Genomic DNA, 24,343 nt, shown 5'->3' on the forward strand with positions numbered 1-24,343 from the left:
AAGTTTGCTCACGCTGTTTAGTGCGTGGTATTTGGATCGTAGTAAATCAGGCCCATACTGCAGCTGACAGCCAAATTCAATAAAGGAGGCAATGTTACTACTGTATTAGCACAGATAACAAGTTCTGGAGCATGATGGATCAGCGTGTACACATGATGCCGGCTTTACATTCCTGACTGAAGTGAAGTGAAGTGAATTATATTTATATAGCGCTTTTCTCTAGTGACTCAAAGCACTTTTTACATAGTGAAACCCAATATGTAAGTTACATTTAAACCACATTGGGTGGCACTGGGAGCAGGTGGGTAAAGTGTCTTGCCCAAGTACACAACGACAGTGACTAGGATGCCGTAAGCGGGAATCGAACCTGGAACCCTCAAGTTGCTGGCACGGCCGCTCTACCAACTGAGCTATACTGCCTCTAAGACTGCCCCCTCTTATATGCCTGCCTAGCACCTTAGAGTTTTCTAGCAGATATATTTTTCACATTTAGCTCAAATTTCTCACATTTAACTCATTTTCATCACATATGAGTTTAAATTAAATGGTGATTAAAAATTTAACACCCCAATGTTAAATCTAAATCTAAAGGTTGAATCTAAATGTTAAAACCAAATCTAAACGTTAAATCTCAATCAAAACTTTAAACCTAAATGTTAATCTCAATAACAACGTTAATTATAATAGATAAATATAAATAAATATTAATTCTAAATGCCTCACCATGTGAAAATATGAATATTTAGAGAAATAAATATTCTCTAACAATACAATGCCTCTCAGCCGCAAGGCCATGCCCACATCTCTGCCTTAGTGCACTCCTACATCTTTGACTGACTGCGAAAGAAGCAAAACATGACGGATGATTAGTGATAAAAAATGCCAATAAAGCTGCAATTTTTTGAACATTTTAGCTCCAGTTGTTGGTGTTGCTTAAAGACATGGTTGACAACAAGACGATTAAACAGTTTAACGCTTTACTTTTGTGTCGTATAATGAATAGAATTGAAACTAATGGGCTTCTTACAGGGCTTCACGGTGTCAGCGGGTTTAGTGCGTCTGCCTCACAATACTAAGGTCCTGAGTAGTCAGGGTTCAATCCCGGGCTCGGGATCTTTCTGTGTGGAGTTTGCATGTCCTCCCCGTGAATGCGTGGGTTCCCTCCGGGTACTCCGGCTTCCTCCCACCTCCAAAGACATGCACCAGGGGATAGGTTGATTGGCAACACTAAATTGGCTCTAGTGTGTGAATGTGAGTGTGAATGTTGCCTGTCTTCCGCCCGATTGTAGCTGAGATGGGCACCGGCGCCCCCCGCGACTCAAAGGAAATAGGCGGTAGAAAATGGATGGATGGATGGGCTTCTTACATGTCTCTCTTCATTGTTGTGCATGAAAACATATTTGTATTTGCCCATCATTTTGCTGTAGCAAATTATTGTCACATATGAACATTAATTTGCTGGAGAAAATTAATTTTCTTATGTGATCAAATCATGAAGTTGTCTGTCCAACTTGCGCGCACAAGTAAACGCACTGCAGGACTGCATCTATAATGGCTTCCTTAGAAATATTATATGCAAGCCGAAATCATCCGATACTTGTTTTCCACTGATATCACACCAATTGGATATTAATATCGGATCAATACACCACTCTTTCCAAACCAGGTTGTGGCTCCTCAGTCACTTCACCCCTGGATTATGTCAAAGTCTGCTTGGGCAAGATACTGAACGCTGAGTTGCCCCTAATGTGGCATCAGCAGTTTGACAAGGCGACTGAGTCATAGCTTTAAAGGACCTTGAAGGTGGAACAGTACCATATAAGGTGACACATAGAGACACAACTGGGATTTCTGACCATTCATGGTAGTCATTAAGCTGAAAAAATAATGTGCGTGTCATAAACAGCACAAGAGAACACCCATGCCAACTCCACACAGGACTAAGGTGGCATGCAAACCCAGAATGTTCTTTTGAGGCAGCAGTTCATCTGAACTCCTCCAAACATGTTCTTATGGATCGTACTCCAGGAACATAGAAATAAACTCATGCTTCCTTCTGGCCTGTAACAGTTACGGTTGTTTAAATGTCAGACTCTTTATCTCTCATACAAACACACACATCCTCACACACACACACACACACACGCACACACACACACACACACACACACACACACACACACGGTTTGCGCTTCAGGGCTGCCAGATACTTCACTTTGATCAGAAGCACCCTTGGTAACGCATGAAAAAAGATCCCTGCCTAGCAAACAGTGTCATTGTGCTTGTGGACAGAAACAAGACAAGATGCAGGTGTGTGTTGAGGTCTCGAGGGAACAAGGAATATTAGCTGGACACAACATTTAAAGGTAAAGATTACAACATTATATTCATAAATGTAATCAATTTACAGGATAGCTTGGTAGTTTTCTTTCAGAAATGACTGCTTACAAAAGTAAGTACATGTTGTGTTGGCAAGAAGGTCATTAAGATAATCAAATTACTTTACCCAATTTGTGAAATGTTTCTATCACAATAGAATATTGAGTTATAGTATAATAATTTATAGTACAACATCAAATGTATCCAGTAAGCAGACTCCCATTGCTTTGAGTTGGCGCTGGGATCCATTCCTATGGTGGCAAACCAATGTCTGGCCATGGGCAATGGTTCAATAAAAGCCCAGCGGACTGAGGAGAACACCTGCCTGGCCTCCATTCATACGGACCCTCCATGCATGGACACAGACATCTTGAAGTAAGCATGTCTAAATCAGATTTTCTTCATGTGCAGTGTGTAGCATGTCGCTCACGACCAAAAGTTGGGTAGCACTGCAAATGTACTGCAAAAAATTTACTGCAAGGCCAGTATTGCCGATACTAATATGGAACATTATTACTTGACATTTTTTTCTTGACTGATTACGCAATTGGGCATTTAATTTGTTGATCATGATGATGACGATTAAACATAGGAAAAATATTTTAGCACACTTGCATCCGCGAAAATATTTGTGAACAATCGGTTGTGACTCATGTGCATGTCTAAAAGGGTTAAAATATTTTTTAAATGTTCCGATACACATTTTTCCCCTTCAATCCCAATCCAATTTTTTGGTTTCAGATCCGATCTCATTTTTCATCCTTATTCGAAACTTTGACAATACATAATAGAGCTTGCAATAATTTATAGTGGGCAACTAAAGTTAGAACTTAAATACACCTCACGGTGATGATTGGACCCATCATCAGTGGTAAATCTGCCGTCATAGGGTGTTCTGGGGTATTTAATAATCAAATACCCTCGCCAGGGCGACCAGAACCTAGCTTTTCTGCGACCTTGAGGATTTTTTTGTTGGCTTTTCTTGACTGCAGTCCTCGGATGCCAAGGTATTTGAACACTGGCCCTAGAAAGTGGCCTGCAAAACATAACACAATACTTTAACCTTAACAAAATAAAAATATTTTTTAAATCTAGTTTATCGTATTAAATTTTAAATTTGCTATAATTCTATAAATCTTATGAATTAAATTTGTGGTATTAAATGCTACATACTATTTTTTTTAACAGAATAAAGTGTGCACAATACCTAAACAAAATCAAAAACTACTACTGACTCCCATTTAAATTATTTGTGTGTTGCCCAAAAACCCTTTCTGTACCCACAAACTTACTTATTAACTTCGTAAACAATAAAAAAATGACCCATAAAATATTTTGTAATTATAACAAAATGAAAAATACTGATCTCATTACCTTAGAATCGTTAATGAACTAATACTATTCCAGGTGTCATCCAGATCAATTACCCTTACTTTACATTTTCTTGTGTCGTCCGGTTCGGTGTGTGTGTGTGTAGTATGCATAGCCATTTCTTTTAATATAGTCCTCCAGTGATATGATTACATAGAAAACGTGGTGAGGATTAATATCTAAGAAGCGTCTTCGCAGCGTTGCAGTTTGTTGTCAAATCTTTTGCGTGGGTAAAATTTTTAGCCATGTAAACACTGGGACACAGCTGTGGTAAAGATTAGCTGGGCTCACAGCTCTTCAGCGGGTCACAGATCAGCTAAAAAAAAAAGCAAATATCCTATAACAGACCGTCTAAAACAGGGGTGTCAAACATACGGCCCGCGGGCCAGATCAGGCCCGCAAACCGGTTTCATCCGGCCCGCGGGATGAGTTTGCTCGGTATAAAAATTAGTTGAAATTTTTGAATGAAAGAAACCGCTGTTCTAAATGTGTCCTCTAGATGTCGCAATAGCAATTATTTGTATCTTTTCAGATGATGAATGTAAAAAAAATAAACCACATGTTAGTACATCAGTCGAGGAAAATCAGCAAACTACATAAATAACATCCTCCGTGTGGCCCCCGATCTAAACTGAGTTTGACACCCCTGGTCTAAAATCTCTCCTATTAGTGTTATGACGTACAGTCTTTCCAGGAATTTGCGATGTTGCCATTCGTCCAATGACCACAAATTCCCGACACATTTTGACCAATGGAATTTGTCTCTTGAGCGGCGCTCAAATGTGCACTTCAACTGTCTAGTCAAAACATATAGTTTGTTTCTTATGTAGATTAAACAGGAAAAACATGCACCAATATATAAAGTTCTTTATTGAGCAAACAGTGTCATGATCCGTGGCCAGGATCATGTTTTGTCATTTTCTGTTAGTTTTGGACTCCCTTAGTTGCTGTTTGTGCACCTCTGGGTTTGTTTTAGTTCCCATGGGGATTAATTGGGTTCACCTGGCTCTGGTTATTGGTCGGCACGCTCACCTGTTGTCGAGCACTAATCAGAAAGCTATTTATTCACCTCTCTCGCCACACTCGTCCTGGCTTCATTATTTGCTACAAGCCTTGGGTAAATTCCTTGTCTCCTATGTTTCTTGATTCCTGCGCTAAGTCTCACCTTAGCTTCCCATGTGATCGGCACCCTTTCCTTTTGCTTGTAGCCTGTTTTTAGTACATTTGATTTTTGAGGAATAAATCATGTTCCCAAATGCACGCTTTTGTCTGGAGTTGTCCGTTTGCATTCCTGTGGAATGAACCTCGCGGCAAGCTGCGACTCCCCGCCGCAGAATGAAGCCAGCTCACAAGTACTCCGCAACGGGCATCGAGGAGATGGACACAGGTATGTGAATGTTATTGAAGGCGATGGAGACAAAGACGATCCGTAATTCCCCCGAGGACGCTGACACACAGCAGTACCGGACGCTTCAGCAAAAACGGAAGCCGTCCAAAAGGCCTTCGCTTCGCTGTCAGGACGCGTCGCTCTCTCGGTCTCCTCCTCCGGAACACAGCATGCCACAACCCGTCTCGACTGTGCCGATGTACAGTTCACAGACTGGGCCAAAAGCCAAATGGAAAACCACGTCGAAGACACCACTGCGGCATCCCCCTCTTATGGCGTCACTCTACCGGCATTTGGTAATGACTTCAAAGGGCAGGAATTGTGTTTTCTCCTGAGTCGTTCTTTTTCCTCCCGCTGGGGACACTCCGTCTGCTACAGCAGACTACCGGAACAATTTTTTTCAGTCACCCCTGCCCCCAGTGTCTCTGACTCCGCCCCTAAGGACTCTAGCCCTGCCCACATCACAGACTTTTTCCTCCTGTCTTCCCAAGCAATCTCAGGTGGGGGGAAAATTTAAAGGGGAGGAGTCTACCACCCTATTGACCTCCCTCCACCCACCCCTAAAGACTGTTCCAGACTGTAAGGAGCACGTCTGGTATCCGCTTTTTGAGGCGGGGGGTTAGTGCCAGGAGCTGTGCTAGTGGGGTGTCACAGCTGCGGCCAGCCAGGCAGCAACCTCCAGCCCGGCCACCATCACCAGTCCTTCGGCATGCCAAACTGCAACCCCGAATCAAGGCCACCTCCGCCAAGCTCATGGCTAACCTCAGCCCAGGTGGGCCTGAAGACGCCATCCTCTCCAGCATCTGAACATGCTCTTCCAAGGCTAGCCTCGGAAGCTGCTGTTCCAAGGTTAGCACCTGAACCTGCTCCTCCAAGGCTAGCACCTGAACCTGCTCCTCCAAGGCTAGCACCTGAACCTGCTGCTCCAAGGCTAGCACCAGTCGCTGCTCCTTGGCAAGCACCAGTCGCTGCTCCTTGGCATGCACCAGTCGCTGCTCCTCGGCAAGCACCTGCCACTGCTCCTCGGCAAGCTCCTGCCGCCGCAGCTCCATGGCAAGCTCCTGCCGCCGCAGCTCCAAGGCAAGCTCCTGTCGCCGCAGCTCCAAGGCAAACACTTGTCGCTGCAGCTCCAGTTCCAATACCTGTGCCGAGGCAAGCTCCAGTTCCGGTTCCTGCTCCACGGCTGCTTCCTTCGTCTGCCGCTCAAGCTCCTGAGATGCCACCTTCCTCGGCTCCGGCGGGCGTTCCTACGGCGCCACCAATCTCCTCGTCGCCAGCGTCGTCCCCCCCGCAACCTCCGGCTGGCCGGCTGCAGAAGCAGCCATCAAATGCCTGTATGCAGCCCTCTGAAGGGCCAATTCATGGACGCCCCGGATGCAGACAGCAACGACGCCCACGAATTGGGCGTAAGACTCGTAGGCTGCTGAGGTTCTGGTGTCACTCACACCCACCTCCTTGTCGGCCACGGATATGGCCTTTCCGTGGTTGCCCGCCTCGCCAAGTGCAGCGGCGTTCTACACGTCGCCGCCACCTAACTCTCCCTCGCTGACTGCGGGGACACTTGGTCTGGCGACCCACCACCAAGTCCTCCCTCCACCCTCCACTCTTGATCCTGCATGTTTTTTGTTTTTTTTTATGGACATCTGGAATCTGTCCCTAAGGGGGAGGCCCTGTCATGATCATGTTTTGTCATTTTCTGTTAGTTTTGGACTCCCTTAGTTCCTGTTTGTGCACCTCTGGGTTTGTTTTAGTTTCCATGGGGATTAATTGTGATCACCTGCCTCTGGTTAGTGGTCGGCACGTCTACCTGTTGACGACCACTAATCAGAGAGCTATTTATTCACCTCTCTCCCCACACTCGTCCTGCCTTCATTATTTGCTACATGCAACAGCTACGTTGAGTAAATTTCTTGGCTCCTATGCTTCTTCATTCTAGCGCCAAGTCTCGCCTTGCGATCAGCATCCTTTCCTTTTGCTTGTAGTCTGTTTTTGCTATGTGTTTGATTTTTGAGGAATAAATCATGTACCTACCTGCACGCTTTCGTCTGAAGTTGTCCGTTTGCATCCCGGGGGAATGAACCTCCCAGCAAGCTGCGACCCTCCGCTGTGAAAAACGGCACAATTGTCATTCTCCAGCATAGCTCAGACGAATTTCCAATTCCTGTCTACAGCACAATACCTTCTGGGTAATATATTAGAATCGGAATCAACTTTATTGGCCAAGTATGTTTAACACACAAGGATTTTGATTTGGTAGATGATGTTGTTTTTGTTCAATGTAAGAAATAAGAAAAATGCAACAACTACGAGAGCGCAGTACCCTGACGGCCAACAGCAAACATTTCCTTCGTCAATTACATGTATTTATATATTTAAAGTTTATTTATCCAGGTAAAAACGGATTTTCATATGCAAGTATGATCTAAAGCAGAAGCATTGTTTGTTATGTTAAAGATGTTGAAGTGTGATGATAATCTCTCATTAGCTATGTGTGCACATGGACACATTTAATTGGATTAAAAGCCTTACCAAAATGAAAATGCTTCAAGTAAACACGCCATTTGGAAGATTCTAAACCAATCACACAAATTCAGATCAAAGCCAGGTGGTTTTAAGTCTTTCGGATTGTAGCACATGAAAAAACATCTTCCAAAATTTGGGCTACAATTATCCTTACTGCGCATGTCTTTGATGTCAGCTGTACTTTTGTGGTGGAGTGGGGACTAAATTGAATAGTCTAGGAATGAAGCGACTGTCATGCTGTTGTCTCCCCACATCCAACATGTACAAATGTAGGATAAGCAAAGCCACATCCCATATTTTTAATTGTTTGTTTAGAAATTAAATGTGAATTCAGGATTGATTATATCAGTTGAGTGAACAGTTCTCCACAATGATGACCAGCTGAAATAGCAAGAGGATGTAGTAGTGCTGTTTCACCACATGGGGGTGGGAGCGGCCAAATGGGCAACATTTCTGTGGAGCCCAGAGAAGAAGATAAGACTTCCTGCCGTTCATTGTGACCCATTTGGACCAACGTGGTGTGACAGAAATGTTAATGTGCTATTTCTGTTGTGACAGGTAAGCTGTTAATGGCTCTGTATGATACACACTTAGCAAGAGTAATGTGATAGTATGAAAGTTGTCCGTTTCTGCGCACTCCGTGTATGTTTGAAAAGTAGCGTCATTATGCTTGTAGCTAACTGAGGATGATGCAATACTAACCGGATATTGCTCCATGTTAAATAACTCAATGCTTAAATGTGGAGATACTGTGATAAGTTATGTGATTTATTTTGATTTGTTGATGTGATTAGAATGACCAATGGGTGGTTATTGTATTTTGTGTATTGTTGCCGAGTCAAAACCGAAAGACCACACTTCCTGCCATTCATCGAAACACATTTGGACCATCACGGTGTGATGAAAATATTAATGTGCTATTTCTGTTGTTACAGAAATGAGAAATAAAGCAACACAACTTAATACACAGTGACCCCTGTTCATGTGTGCAACACAAATGTACAGTTATATACGTTTGACTTTGTTGCTCTAAAACGAGACAAGCAAAAACAAAAGAACGGTCTGGCGTGTCATTTGTCGATGTAACAGTAAAAGACGAGATCCAGTTGTCCTCTTAACAAGCTGTTTTATTCACGACATCACAGCTAAGTCAAAGTGCTAACTGCTATCCTCAAACACATACACCGAATGTCGTAACATAAAAGACGTGCTGCAACCCGTATAATCACAACATAAAAAGCACAGAACAGCTCTACTCCAAAAAGCAAAGCAATGCAAAAGTAGTGAACAGAAGGAAAAAATTATAATGAAAATATTAAGATAACATTGAACAAGCAGAAAAGCACAGTCATTTTTGATAACACTGGAAGTCACTGCTCAGTCAGCACCTTTAGTGAGCAAACTCGTCCAATAGATGGCCCCATAGCACAAAACAGTCGTTTTTCCGTTTATTTTAGGTTCTGCACAAGTCAAAGTAATGTTTTGCGATTAAGGGCTGATGCATGAAAATCCACATCTTAATCAGATAATTTTTTTCAGGGTCCATGTACACAGGAACATTGTGATCCGGATGATGATCAGATTAAATAAATGTCCATGTAGACGTAGCTAAAGTCTCATTTACCAACACAAATTAGCGCTATAGATTGCTCTCAACAGTTAAAAAAATGCTCTTAAATTACGGGGGTAAATGTGTTTCAGCATAACTGAATATTTAAGATGGACAAGCACTTTTCAAGTGTAAAACTGTCACTGTCACTTGCTCTGCTTCGCTGATGTAACTTCTGTTTTAATAAAGATTGGTACACATTTTATTAAGTTACAGTACCTGCTGCTGCTGCTACCTATGTGTTGGCGACATGGCAAAATACACAAAGCACGGAGTCATGATTACGCAATATGGCCAACCTAACAATTGGTGCCATCTTTGCTACTAAGAACGTGTGGGGCTGTGCCCGAAAGTTAGTTTTCCTGACAAAAATAAACAAAAATAATATCTCTAAATATAATTGTAAACATACTCCAGCACATAAACTTTCAAGAAAACATGCTTTTATTTTGTCAAAGTATAATGTTGCAGTCGTATTTGACGCACTATGTTGTGTTTAGTGACCAGCAAAAATACACAAAACTACCCCAAAAATAACTTACTACCCTAATTTTGCTTTGTACACAATTCTAACTGTTAAGAAATGCACCACATCATTAAATTCCAGTAATTTGGATTGAATAAATTAAGGTTTCAAATGCTCTTGATAGCCAACTTTATCTATTATTGTAGCTGATCTTTCTTTTTTGTAACATGGCAAGTGAATGACTGCACTTTTGTAGTTATTTCCCCATATTTCTGTACAATACTCAAATATGGTAACACTGGCTTGCAGTAGGGAATATCATTATTTGCTTTATTCATTATTGACATATTTCTAGCCATTTTTATGTTCTAATGTCCATGTCGTCTATCTGTATTTTTTGACTTTCTCTTCTGCTGCTATTGAATATCATTATTTTAGATTTACAAAAATTCAAGGATAGTTTTTGTGAAACCATGTCTTTAATTTATTCATGTTTTCTGTTATTTGTATTAGCTTCTGTGTGTTCTGCCCTAACAAAACATTGGCATTGTGTTGTGTTCTCACCTCGCATAAGACACTGTAATTGGTTTCTCTCCAGTGTTGATGGCAAACCTTCTCTTCCCTTAAGTGTCTCCTTTCCGTGTTGCTGGAAAGCAATGTCAAACTTTTGTCGTGAGTGGAGCTGCCCCATGCTGCACAATAGGGCTTTTTTACATGTTGAAACAAGCAGTAAAAATGGATGGAAAAACTAACACAGAAGCGTAACAAGCAGAGAGAGCATCAGTTCAACCTTGGGAGCAGTCATGGCACCCTGGAGTTACGTAGGTGCCTTTCTAAAACCGAGTGCGGACACTCTCTCTATACACAGATCTGATAGAGCAGAGGTAGGGAACCTATGGCTCGCGAGCTAGATGTGGCTCTTTTGATGACTGCATCTGGCTCTCAGATAAATCTTAGCTGACATTGCTTAACACGATAAGTAATGAATAATTCCGCTGGTAATCACAGTGCTAAAAATTACGTTCAAAACATAAAACATTGTCATGCATTTTAATCCATACACCCTTTTTATAGACAGAATCAGAATCAGAATCAGACATACTTTGTTAATCCCCGAGAGAAATTAAAATTCTACCACACTTGTTCAAAAAATCGCATGAATGATAAGAAGTATTTTATTTATTATCGGTTAGCCTTAGAATATCAATGTTATTAAAAAGAATAAGAGACTTATTTTGCTTTAAAAATGTTGGTCTTACTTAAAAATGCACACATTTAGTTGTATTCAGTGTTAAAAAATATTATATGGCTCCTACGGAAATACATTTTAAAATATTTGGCTTTCATGGCTCTCTCAGCCAAAAAGGTTCCCGTCCCCTGTGATAGTGCATAATTAACTGAATGTAAAGTATTTCACATTTTAAACTTTTAGTGATAAGAGAACAGGGTTAATGCACACTCGTTGAGCTTGTGGGCATGTTTCTATTTTTGGTCTTTTTGTAAAACGTTGTATTGGGAAACCTCAAGTTACAAACTAAATTGGTTCTGGAACAGGGTATTAATCAAAGTTTGTATAGTGAAGCATATTTCTCCACAACAAACATTGTAATTATGAATAAAGACTATAGTTATGGTGTCAGTTTATTTTGAACATGCATACGCTTACAATGTAATACATCACATATTTCCAAGGTTTTTTTTTATTACAGCATGTCTGAAAAGGAGTCTGAGAAAGCAGAGTTTATTTAATCCCACTCCTTTCCGTGTCATAGCAGTTATTTACATATTTGTTTGTACTCTTATTTGAAATATTACAGTGATTAATGAGTGATTAAATTAATGAGTAAATATTAAATGAAGTAATAGGACAATAAGTAAGTAAATATTTATTAAATACACAACAATCAAAGTTGTCATAAATAAATTATTAAGTAATGTATGGTTCGCACCATGAGATGATTTAAGTTATCTAATATTTTGGTGAGGTTCAAAATGTTTATCAAGATTCTTCTTTTTCCTACTTTGTAAACAGTCTGAATCATAATATACTTTGTTATAATTATTTGCTCAATGCATTCCATAATTTAATAACACATACTACAGAATTGTTATGGTAAGGTTCTTAAGTATTGTACGTGTGTGAAGCTCGCTGATTGTACAGCAATGTTTGCTAGTTCAAACCTTTTGGGCTCTGCGTTGCAGTTGTGAAATAATGATTTACAGGAGGCTTAAGTGATCTAATGGACACAGTTTACTTCCTAATGTGGTAAGAATGTGCACAAGTCAATACAATGAGGCTCCGTATAACACATTATGAAGAATAGTACATCAAACTAAATAAAGCCATTCATTTATATTGAACAGCACTCCCCTACTCACCTTGATCATGGCACTGGCGGCTGTAATGCCAGCCCAACCTATAATTAGCCCATGTCTGAGACGGAGTGCTATTGAACACTCACAACAAGTAGAATCAAATACATACCTCCCTGGTGAATTCCACTTTTTACTCAACACACACCAAGATTGCAATATATACAGAAAAAGAGATTAAAAAAAAGTGCCCATGAAGAACATTTAGGTTTTAATGTATTTACAATAATGTCTATGCAAATATAAGTCACATCTGTCTTATGCAACTGATGAGGTCAACATCCATCCATCCATCTTATTCCGCTTATCCGAGGTCGGGTCGCGGGGGCAGCAGCCTATGCAGGGAAGCCCAGACTTCCCTCTCCCCTGCCACTTTGTCTAGCTCTTCCCAGGGGATCCTAAGGCGTTCCCTGGCCAGCCGGGAGACATAGTCTTCCCAACGTGTCATGGGTCTTCCCCGTAGCCTCCTACCGGTTGGACGTGCCCTAAACACCTCCCTAGGGAGGTGTTCGGGTGGCATCCTGACCAGATGCCCGAGCCACCTTATCTGGCTCCTCTCGATGTGGAGGAGCAGTGGCTTCACTTTGAGCTCCTCTCGGATGACAGAGCTTCTCACCCTATCTCTAAGGGAAAGCCCCGCCACCCGGCACGGGAAACTAATTTTGGCTGCTTCTACCTGTGATCTTATCCTTTCGGTCATGACCCAAAGCTAATGACAATAGGTGAGGATGGGAACGTAGATCGACCGGTAAATTAAGAGCTTTGCCTTCCGGCTCAGCTCCTTCTTCACCACAACGGATCGGTACAACGTCCGCATTACTGAAGACGCCGCACCGATCCGCCTGTTGATCTCACGATCCACTCTTCCCCCACTCGTGAACAAGACTCCTAGGTACCTGAACTCCTCCACTTGGGGCAGGGTCTCCTCCCCAACCCGGAGATGGCACTCCACCCTTTTCCGGGCGAGAACCATGGACTAGGACTTAGAGATGCTGATTCTCATTCTGGTCGCTTCACACTCGGCTGCGAACCGATCCAGTTTGAGCTGAAGATCCCGGCCAGATGAAGCCATCAGGACCACATCATCTGCAAAAAGCAGAGACCTTATCCCGCGGCCACCAAACCCGAACCACTCAACGCTTTGACTGCGCCTAGAAATTCTGTCTATAGAAGTTATGAACAGAATCGGTGACAAAGGGCAGCCTTGGCGGAGTCCAACCCTCACTGGAAACATGTCCGACTTACTGCCGGAAATGCGGACCAAGCTCTGACACTGATCATACCGCCACGATAAGACAGTCCGATACCCCATACTCTCTGAGCAGTCCCCACAGGACTTCCCGAGGGACACGGTCAAATGCCTTCTCCAAGTCCACAAAGCACATGTAGACTGGTTGGGCATACTCCCATGCACCCTCAAGAACCCTGCCGAGAGTATAGAGCTGGTCCACAGTTCCACAACCAGGATAAAAGCCACACTGTTCGCTTGAATCAGAGGTTCGACTATCCGGCGTAGCCTCCTCTCCAGTAGACCTGAATAAACCTTACCGGGAAAGCTGAGGAGTTTGATCCCACGATAGTTGGAACACAACCTCCGGTCCCCCTTCTTAAAGAGAGGAACTACCACCCCGGTCTGCCAATCCAGAGGTACCACCCACCAATGTCTACGCGATGCTGCAGAGTCTTGTCAACCAAGACAGCCCCACAGCATTCAGAGCCTTAAGGAACTCCGGGCGGATCTCATCAACCCCACGGGGCCTTGCCGCCGAGGAGCTTTTTAACTACCTCACCAACCACAGCCCCAAAAATAGGAGAGCCCACCACAGATTCCCCAGGCACCGCTTCATCATAGGAAGACGTGTTAGTGGGATTGAGGAGGTCTTCGAAGTATTCTCTCCACCGATCCACAACATCCGCAGTCGAAGTCAGCAGAACACCATCCTCACCATACACGGTGTTGACAGTGCACTGCTTCCCCTTCCTGAGGCGGCGGATGGTGGTCCAGAATCACTTCGAAGCCGTCGGAAGTCGTTTTCCATGGCTTCCCTGAACTCCTCCCATGTCCGAGTTTTTGCCTCCACGACCGCTAAAGCTGCACACCGCTTGGCCCGTCGGTACCCGTCTACTGCCTCCGGAGTCCTATGAGCCAAAAGAACCCGATAGGACTCCTCCTTCAGCTTGACGGCATCCCTCACTGCTGGTGTCCACCAACGGGTTCTGGGATTACCGTCACGACAGGCACCAACAACGTTGCGTCCACAGCTCCAATGGGTTCTGGGATTACCGTCACGACAGGCACCAACAACGTTGCGTCCACAGCTCCAATCAGCCGCCTTGACAATAGAGGTGCGGAACGTGGTCCACTTGGACTCAATGTCCCGCACCTCCCTTGTGACATGTTCAAAAGTCTTCCGGAGGTGGGAATTGAAACTCTCTCTGACAACAGACGTTCCCAGTAGACTCTCACAATGCGTTTGGGCCTGCCAGGTCTGTCTCTCCTCCCCCACCATCGCAGCCAATTCACTACCAGGTGGTGATTGGTAGAAAGCTCTTCCCTTTTCTTCACCTGAGTGTCCAAAACATGAGGCTGCAAATCCGATGACACACCTACAAAGTCGATCATGGAACTGCGGCCTAGGGTGTCCTGGTGCCAAGTGCACATATGGACACCCTTATGTTTGAACATGGTGTTTGTTATGGACAAACTGTGACGAGCACAAAAGTCCAATAACAAAACACCACTCGGGTTTAGATCCAGGCGGCCATTCTTCCCAATTACGCCTCTCCAGGTTTCACTGTCATTGCCAACATGAGCGTTGAAGTCCCCCAGTAGGACAGGGGAATCACCCGGGCGAGCACTTTCTAGTACTTTCTCGAGTGTACCCAAAAAGGGTGGGTACGCTGAACTGCTGTTTGGCGCGTAAGCACAGACAACAGTCAGGACCCGTCCCCCCACCCGCAGGTGGAGGGAAGCAACCCTCTCGTCCACTGGGTTGAACTCCAACGTGCAGGCTATGAGCCGGGGGGGCAACGAGAATTGCCACCGCAGCCTGTCGCCTCTCACTGCCGGCAACGCCAGAGTGGAAGAGAGTCCAGTCCCTCTCGAGAGAACTGGTTCCAGAACCTTTGCTGTGCGTCGAGGTGAGTCAGACTATATCCAGCCGGAAATTCTAAACTTCGCGCACTAGCTCAGGCTCCTTCCCCCCCCTAAAAGGTAATGTTGTGATGTTCCACGCCCCAAGAGCTAACTTATGTAGCCGAGGATCGGACGGCCAAGTACCCTGCCTTTGGCTGCCGTCCAGCTCACAATGCACCCGACCTCTATGGCCCCTCCTATGAATGGTGAGCCCATTGGAGGGATGACCCACGTTGCCTCTTCTGGAATAGGCCACCAGGCGCTCGCCATCGTTCCCCAACTCCGGGCCTGGCTCCAGAGCGGGGCCCCGTTGACCCGCGTCCAGGCGAGGGAAATCTGAGTCCATTATGTTGTAATTCCGTAGAAGTCTTTGAGCTGCTCTTTGTCGGATCCCTAACCTAGGACCTGTTTGTCTTGGGAGACCCTACCAGGGGGCATAAAGCCCCCCGGACAACATAGCTCCTAGGATCATTGGGACACGCCAACTCCTCTACCACAGTAAGGTGGCAGCTCAGAGAGGAGTGATGATGAGGTCACATTTGACAAAATTACAATTCTAACACTTAGTCTTACAACCATTCCAAAAACAATTGGTATGGGGAAAGGTTAGCCAAAGCTTGCCTCTACTGACAGGGAACACAAATAGGCCTATTACACATTACATGATGCATATTACTCATGACTGTAAAATCCCCCCAAAAAAGAAAGTAATACAAGCGATACAATGAAGAATAACCCTCACCTGAAAAGTGCATGAAAGGAATGAAAAAACAGTGACAACCAAGTATAAAACAATAAAAAATGTAGGATACAATGGTCGTATGTTGATGGTTAAACTATCAATCTGGTAGCGGGTTTCAACAAATGTCCTGCTTTAGACCTTATATTGTCTCTAACGTCCATGTCAGCAAGACCAGCAAAAGGACTACAGTCATCAAGAGCAGTATCAAGTAGAATCAAGTTGTCAGTGGATGGGCATGAAATTTGCGACCCATCATCAACCACAAGTGCACAGTCAGTTTGTGCACACTCTTTACTAATCACAGACTGGTAAGCTGCCAAACACCTAGAAATTCCCTTCTGAAACTGAAGCGTCAGACGGCACAGAAGCCCTGTCACACTGCTTAGCAACATCTACTCCCGCCAGCTGGTCAGCAGATTCTGAATCTTCTCAGCCAAAGGTGTCAAAGGGAAGAGAAGACACCCATGCCCTCATCCTGTACTCCACAGACTCCGCAGTAAACTCGCTGACCACACCCTTGCTCTTCGAGGTTGACACAAAGGATGTAACAACTTCTTCCGCAGGAGCGTCTTCAGAGAGGGGAGTAAGTTCACTGGCATAATAAAGTTGCGATGCACTACTTTCTCCCGACCAATGGAAGTGTGCTGGATCTTAAAAGTCTGGCTCTCTTTATTCAGACCGACCACCAAATAGATGGTTCTCCTCCAACGGTCCGCCAACTTTATATTTCAATGCTCCCCTTTGTTGGTCAGCAACATTCTGTCTCCCACAACCACTGGTGCTCCACATATTTGTCAGTTGTACAAGTCAGTGTGTCGCTCCAACTGTTCGGAGGCCACAGTCTCTGCAATTTTCATGGCTTCCGAAAAGTCTTTCCGCAAAGACACAGCATATTGATCATATTTTGCCTCTTCTGACCCACCCAGGACAGAGTCAAAGATGATGTCAACGAAGACTCTTGGCACTCTGCCAAACATGAGCAAGAATGGGGCAAAGCAGGTTGTTTCATGGACTGTAGTTGTCGATGAACATCAGGGACATCAATGAATTGACTAACATGGACCCCGACTTAAACAAGTTGAAAAACGTATTCGGGTGTTACCATTTAGTGGTCAATTGTAAGGAAAATGTACTGTGCAATCTACTAAGAAAAGTTTAAATCAATCAATCAATCAACACTTCCAGCCATCACTCTCGGAGGAAGAGCCCAAATTATGTTTCCCGAAGTCCTGTTCATCATTTCTCATGAGCTTTTCCCCTTTGGATGTTAAGGTGTTTTGTGATTTCTGAACACCAGCCACGCTCAACAGCGCCGCAATCAAAGAGCTCTCAAAATTGTAACTGAGCTACTGTGTTGAACAATTTCCCTTGTGGATCAATAAAGTTTGTCTAAGTCTAAGTGTAAGTCTATCTGCACTCTTCCATCCAGTCCTCAGCCACTATATTTCTCTGCAATTGCTTTTGCTTCTTCTTACTTCCAAGAGGATGCTTGTTGGCGGTTGTGAGGCAGAAGAGTGGCTTGGCAATCGCTTAACAATTTTCATTATGATAGAACACCACCATTCCAATAGACATCCTGATTCTCTGCTGTGAGGGAACGTCCGTCCTTGGGTCCATGCGGTCAGACTCAGTCATTGAGGTGTTGGCCACAGCATTGACGGTATCCGTTCAAATGCCATTAGCATCGACAACTTGACCCAGAAACCTGACTAACATGCACAGAAAATGGAATTTCTTCTGGACAAGTTTAAGACAGTGCACTTTAAGACGTTCAGACACCATGCTTATCCTCCTTAGCACCAGCTCTTCATTTTGGGCAAAACACTAAAACATAATCCAAATAACAGCATATTAAGGAATTTTTAGTGCCCATATACACTTAGCATAATTTTTAATGAATGTTGTGGGGCTATAGGACAGACCTTAAAGCATTCAATTGTACTCATACAATCCAGAAGGGAATGTAATTGCAGTGTACTTTTTATCATACAGATGTATTTTAACGTTGTAGTAACCCGAGGTGAGGTCCATTTCTAAAAAAACATAAGCGTTACCACCTAAGGCGACCAGAGTATCAGCTGGGTGGAGGAGGGAATGAGCGTCTTTTACAGTGCGCGCGTTGAGCCAGTGGAAGTCATTACAGACCCTCACGTCAGCAAACTTGTTCCAGACTAACATCCGCTCTTCCATATGTCCAAAGTCCGCCTCATTTACCAGTACTGTGTTGGTGGTATGAAGTTGCATCCACTACACGGATTCAATGAATAAATCCTACAGCTCAGTCACAATCCAACTTGTCCCTGGAGAAGATGGTCTCATATACTGCAATTAAGTCTTTGCAAGTCAAGGAAATGTCAATGTCAGAAAGACCCATGTCGGGTAAAATTGAGTGAGGAGTGTCAGTTGTGTGTGGCTCCCCTGTGCTTATACTGTGAATGTCATGGTCAATGAGTGGGTCAACTTCTGTCATCTGCACATTTTGCTGAACGCTTAACTGAGAGGTACGACATGCTCAGGACCGTCGAAACGTTCAAGGGCCGCACGTGAATATGCATCAGCTATGTTCGCATTTCACCTCGAGGTAACTGGCTTGCCTGTTTAATTAATTACTTTAATTGGCTGCCATTTGTCTTCTGCCAGCAACGCTACTGTACTCCCCACCGAAACTAATCTTGTTCTTGAATTAAGAGTTGCAGGACCCAACATCACTGCGCTTCCAGCCGCATCCCACTTTGTTGTTGTATCTTGCCCCTGACTAAATGTTCAGTCATCGACTCCAAGGTGACATAATTTCTCAACCCCATCCTTTTCAGGAACATCGTCCAAATATATTTTCCTCTTCAGCCAACAAACTCAACAATTCTCTCTGCAGGGCATTGTCATATTCATTTCGAGTGGGGCTGTGGTCACAAAGATCTCTCTCCGACGAACCAGGAACCTTAGTAGATTTCTGCCAATGATAATATTATCACTCTGATCCTTAACTACCAGCATCGGCACAATCACCTTGCATCCAAAGGCATCCACTTCCAGATCGCACACATTAGCAGGTATAGTCTTCATGCCTCCACATCCTATTAAGACAACATTAGTTCATTCCAGGACCGTGCCCACTATCAAATTTTGCTCCAGCTACTGAGTAGTAGAACTGAGCGCGCTAGCCATTGAGCCGCAGTGTAGCATTACTTTGACAGACACTTTACCAGCCGAAGTAACATTTACCTAAAACAGTTTGTCACGTGCAGAGGTGGGTAGAGTAGCCAGAAATTGTACTCAAGTAAGAGTACAGTTACTTTAGAGATTTATTACTCAAGTAAAAGTAAGGAGTAGTCACCCAAATATTTCCTTGAGTAAAAGTAAAAAGTATGTTGTGAAAAAACTACTCAAGTACTGAGTAACTGATGAGTAACCTGATTACGGCAAAAAATAACGCACAAAAACATAAAAATAGCAATGAACAAATTCAGAGCCAGGAATATCTCTTAAGCAACTAAAACAATATTATATATTAAATAATAGTACATTAAAATAAAATGAAAAAAATGGCACATTGAGCCACAATAACTTAACAGCACCATAGCCTCAGTAGGCATTCATTGATTAGTAGACATGTATTAGTAGATTGCACAGTACAGTACATATTCCGTACAATTGACCACTAAATGGTAACACCCCAATAAGTTTTTCAACGTTTATCAATTACTTAGTGAATGACCAAGTCGAGGTGATCTACCTCATATATACATACACACACACACACACATCATATACATACACACACATATCATACATATACACACAAATCATTTATACACACACATATCATACATACACACACAAATCATTTATACACACACATATCATATATTAGATTAGATTAGATTAGATAGTACTTTATTTATTCCGTCAGGAGAGTTCCTTCAGGAAAATTACAATTTTCAGCACAATCCCATTCAAGATCAGACAAACATTACAGGGAGACAGAACAGGATCGCTGACGGGTCTGCCGGCTTCCAGCGCCCCTTACAAAAAAGATGACATACAGGTAAACAAGGGGGGGGAAATAGAAGATTAAAATAAAATTAAAAAAAATAAAAATGAAAAATCGGTCTTAGCCTAGGCCCTGGAGTGGGGGTGCAGACTGAGGCCAAGGGAAAAGAACAATTCATAGCCATAGTACACATCCCTCTTCCATGTGTGTAAGAGGGAAACATCAAACATCAAAGAACACAAAGGACATTAAAGACATTAAAGCAGCAGATACAACCAGACACTTTTACATACAGCTATGAATAAAAAGTAAAAGAAACATATCCACTGTGGTGGCCTCTGCGGTGTTCCACGCCATCGTCCGCTGGGGAGGAGGGAGCATGGCCAGAGACAGAAGCAGATCCAAAAAGCAACCAAGACAGCCGACTCCACTCTCGGCCAGTGTCCAGTCCGCATGGATGAGCGAGGATACGTCCAAGGTGACTGAGGTGTCCGACACCTGCTCACCCAGCCTCTCCGTCCCAGCGCTCAGTGCTAGCTCCGCAGCCCTGTCCCCTCATCCGCATGTCCTCCAGTCCCTCCAAACAGACTCTGGTGTAGCAGACACCCAGCAGCTGGTCTCCATGGCCAAAAGGCTCCCGGGAGGCAGATCCAGAAGTCCACAAAAAAAGCACCACAGAGGTCACGAAAGTGGCACCCCTTGTCACACAGTCCCAAAGGGTCCCGGACCAAAATGCAAAAAAATATAATAACACATGAAAACAAGAGGGAAACACAAAAGGATGATACAAGAGCACAGAGCTCCTGCCTACAGCAGCCACTACAGCAGCGCCATCTTGGAAAAAAAAAAAAATATATATATATATATATATACATTTATATATACAGTATATAATTTATATTTATTTATTTTTGCCGTTTTTGTTCACATGTTAAAGGTGTTTTAATGAATATACATACATGTTTAACTTATAGATTCCTATCTTTCATGAAGACAAGAATATAAGTTGGTGTATTACCTGATTCTGATGACTTGCAATGATTGGAATCAGACGTTCACGTTTTCAAATGGAGGAGAAAAAAAGTTCCTCTTTTCTGTCTAATACCACATGAAAGTCGTTGGTTTTTGGCATCTTATTTGTCCAGCTTCCATATTCGTTTTTATAAACTTTACAATAAAGACATTGGCAGCAAACTCCGTAGTTTGCTAGCTTGTTTGCGCTGGCTTTCGGAGACTCTTATTTTGTTAGCGCAGGCGCGATGGAGCGGCACTTTTATTGTGAAGACAGGAACTGTGCGATCAGTCTTTAGGCTTTTGACGGGAAGTACGGTTGAAATAAAAAGTGTCTTTTTTCCTTTACACTTTTGATTGATTGATTGAAACGTGTATTAGTAGATTGCACAGTACAGTACATATTCCGTACAATTGACCACTAAATGGTAACACCCCAATAAGTTTTTTAACTTGTTTAAGTCGGGTCATGTGACCGCCTGGCTCTGTTTGATTGGTCCAACGTCACCGGTGACTGCATGTGATTGGTGAAACGCAGGCATGCGTAGATCCTACTTTGAAGCTCTGTCATTAACCAAAACAAACATTAATAGATCGATAAAAAAAAAGTAGCGAGTAGCGAGCTGAATGTAGATAAATGGAACGGAGTAAAAGTAGCGTTTCTTCTCTATAAATATACTCAAGTAAAAGTAAAAGTGCGTTGCTTAAAAACTACTCGTAGAAGAACAATTCATCCCAAAAGTTACTCAAGTAAATGTAACGGAGTAAATGTAGCGAGTTACTACCCACCTCTGGTCATGTGGTTTCAATCGTTGAATGTTTTGTAAGACCTGTCTGTGTCCCCGTTCCCTCACACTCAGGTAGACTGACTCTAAATCATCAACTATATTATTTGCAGAATCTGGGGGATAACACTCAGACCTTGCACTTGCCCCTTCAACATGCAGGCCGACTAGTTGTCCGCTTATTGCACCACAGGTTTAGGCCTTAGCATTCAGGGTGTTAGGACACTCAGCATGTGCACTTTTAGGAACAAGTCTGACAAAGCACAGATGATTTGCTCTGCAATGGGCATGAGTGTTGTGCCCTGTATCCCCACAAATGCGTAGGTAATTTGCACCCTCACTACAGCAGTCTGACTTGATTGGAGTGCACTAAATGCCCATTAAACTTCTCTGACTGTTGTGGCTGTTGCATGTGATCCAGCATGGCTATGATCCGACCAAGCCGGTCAGGGGACCCCTCATCCTGTTGTTTAGTAGCTGTAGCACCAGCAATCATTAACTGTGGCATAAGCTCACTTTCCGACACAACATGATAAACTCGGGGTTCACATCCTGCAGCTGTGATGTTATGGTTGCGGCCCACCTCAGTTTAAATGACAGTCGTTGGTCTCAGTTGTGCTCCACAAGCGTCTAATGAACACCAGCAGCTGGGTGGACAGGTACTTTTCAGAGGGTGGATAGTACCGAAAATGATTCATTACTATAGCGGTACTATACTAATACCGGTATACCGTACAACCCTAGTACAGATACATTGATTTTAATATTCTGATCAGTGACAGAGCCTGACGTGTCCAGGAATACACCTAGCAGGGCTGGTCAAACTGATTCTTTTTGCCTTTATTTTTGTTTGTGCCAACAGAGTTTTATAATATCCACAAAGTTACATGGAGGCAACTGGATTATTGTTTGTTGAGGACGTTTCAGAAGAGTCCAGTTGCATTGTTTAAACCTTTGTGGATTATATGACCTGATGACTGACAATCTACACATACACATTATATTTGACTCCAACCAGAATTTCAACAGATGCACAGGTTTTGGAATAATTCAAGTATATGCCAAATTAATTGTTCAATCATGAAGTTGTAGTGCAAAATAACAAAAATAACTATGAAATGTTTATTTTTTACTAAAATAGAAATATTCTATTTAACTTGCCATAATAAAAGTAAACACCTTTCTTGAGAGACATCTGTAGTGCTTAACTTTAAAGCGTATACATTCAGTGTTCAACTTTATGATAGAGCATGTGTCTAACTTTCATAAGTATAAAAACTACTTCGACAAATAACGAAGAGCTGATCAAATATGTTAGAATTATTTATATGATTGTTTACATTTCGGGGACCACTGTAGAACAGGGGTTAGTGCGTGTGCCTCTCAATTAGAATGTCCTGGGTTTGATCCACAGGCTCAGGTCTTACTGTGTGGAGTTTGCATGTGCTCCGGCTTCTCCCCACCTTCATAGACATGCACCTGGGGATAGATCGATTGGCAACACCAAATCGTCCCTAGTGTGTGAATGTGAGTGTGAACGTTGTCTGTCTATCTGTGTTGGCCCAGCGTGCTGGCCCTTGTCCAGTCTGTACCCCGCCTTCTGCTTGAATTCAGCAGGGATCGGCTACAGCCACCCCCGCAATCCCGAGAGGGACAAGCGGTAGGACATGGATGGATGATGTCTACATTTCTGCTTTTTTTTTTTTTTTTTACAAAACACTTTAGCACTGGTGTCCTTGTTTTTATGATACTAAATATTAACTAATATAAAATATTAAATAGAAACATTAAACACTTATACAAGTAGTAAAAGTTGAAGCAAATATTATTTAACCCTTTGGCGAGTTACTGTATCACCAACTACTTGTTGGAGATCTTTATAGTGTCACTATCATAAAACTGGTTACATTATATTTAATTTAAGAACTTAGATAAACAATGAGTGTTTTGTGTTTTGACAACAAAAGAGCAGTGTTGTTAACTAGTAGAGTAGCTATGCTAGCACATACCGTTAAGGCATGAAAGCCACATGTAGCTTCCTCGTCGGACAAAAAGTATCATCAAACTTTCCTAATTCCTTGCATTTGGAAAGTCACATTTCGAGTCCCGGTTGCCAGAAATTCGGCAGTTAACGCTAGCTAACTAGCAGCCGTTGAGCTGAGGCAGAGTGACTGACATTTAAGGCAAAGCTAATTCCCAGATGGCAGAAAAGTTGGTCTGCAATGAGTTTGACAGGTGTGCGATCAGGCACTCTGGCATTGATAAATAAGAACGGTCTTCCATTTGTTCACGTTGCTTTAATAAATTATAGCAGTGAAATACAATAACAAAAGATGTTATCAACGTTTTCCTAAGTGCCGTCTGGCATAACTTCAACACGTCATCCACTTCCTGTTTGCGTGTGTGTCACAATAATAGTACCGTGGTGCAACATTCTCTATCTCCCCCCGAGCCTTTAACATATGTAAACCAAGGCTGAAAAGTAATAATAAGCAGAAATGATGTGATAATCATTAATGAGAACATAACAAATTGTGATGAGGAACATAGAACTAAAATTCACCACCCAT

At 43.0% G+C, this 24,343-nt stretch overlaps 1 protein-coding gene across 2 annotated transcripts in view; it reads left to right on the forward strand.

The window, feature by feature from the left end:
* The first annotated feature begins 2,269 nt into the window (after positions 1–2,269).
* The window catches only part of LOC133559355 (cGMP-dependent protein kinase 2), a 133,222-nt gene continuing 111,148 nt past the window's right edge, over positions 2,270–24,343 (forward strand). For both annotated transcript variants that reach the window (XM_061911055.1, XM_061911056.1), the window contains exons 1-2: positions 2,270–2,366; positions 2,588–2,754. In XM_061911055.1, coding sequence (XP_061767039.1) covers positions 2,633–2,754 — 122 coding nt within the window. In that variant the 5' untranslated portion in view covers positions 2,270–2,366; positions 2,588–2,632. The remainder of the gene's footprint in view (positions 2,367–2,587; positions 2,755–24,343) is intronic.

This window comes from Nerophis ophidion, linkage group LG09 (assembly GCF_033978795.1).
Source record: "Nerophis ophidion isolate RoL-2023_Sa linkage group LG09, RoL_Noph_v1.0, whole genome shotgun sequence".
Taxonomy (NCBI): domain Eukaryota; kingdom Metazoa; phylum Chordata; class Actinopteri; order Syngnathiformes; family Syngnathidae; genus Nerophis; species Nerophis ophidion.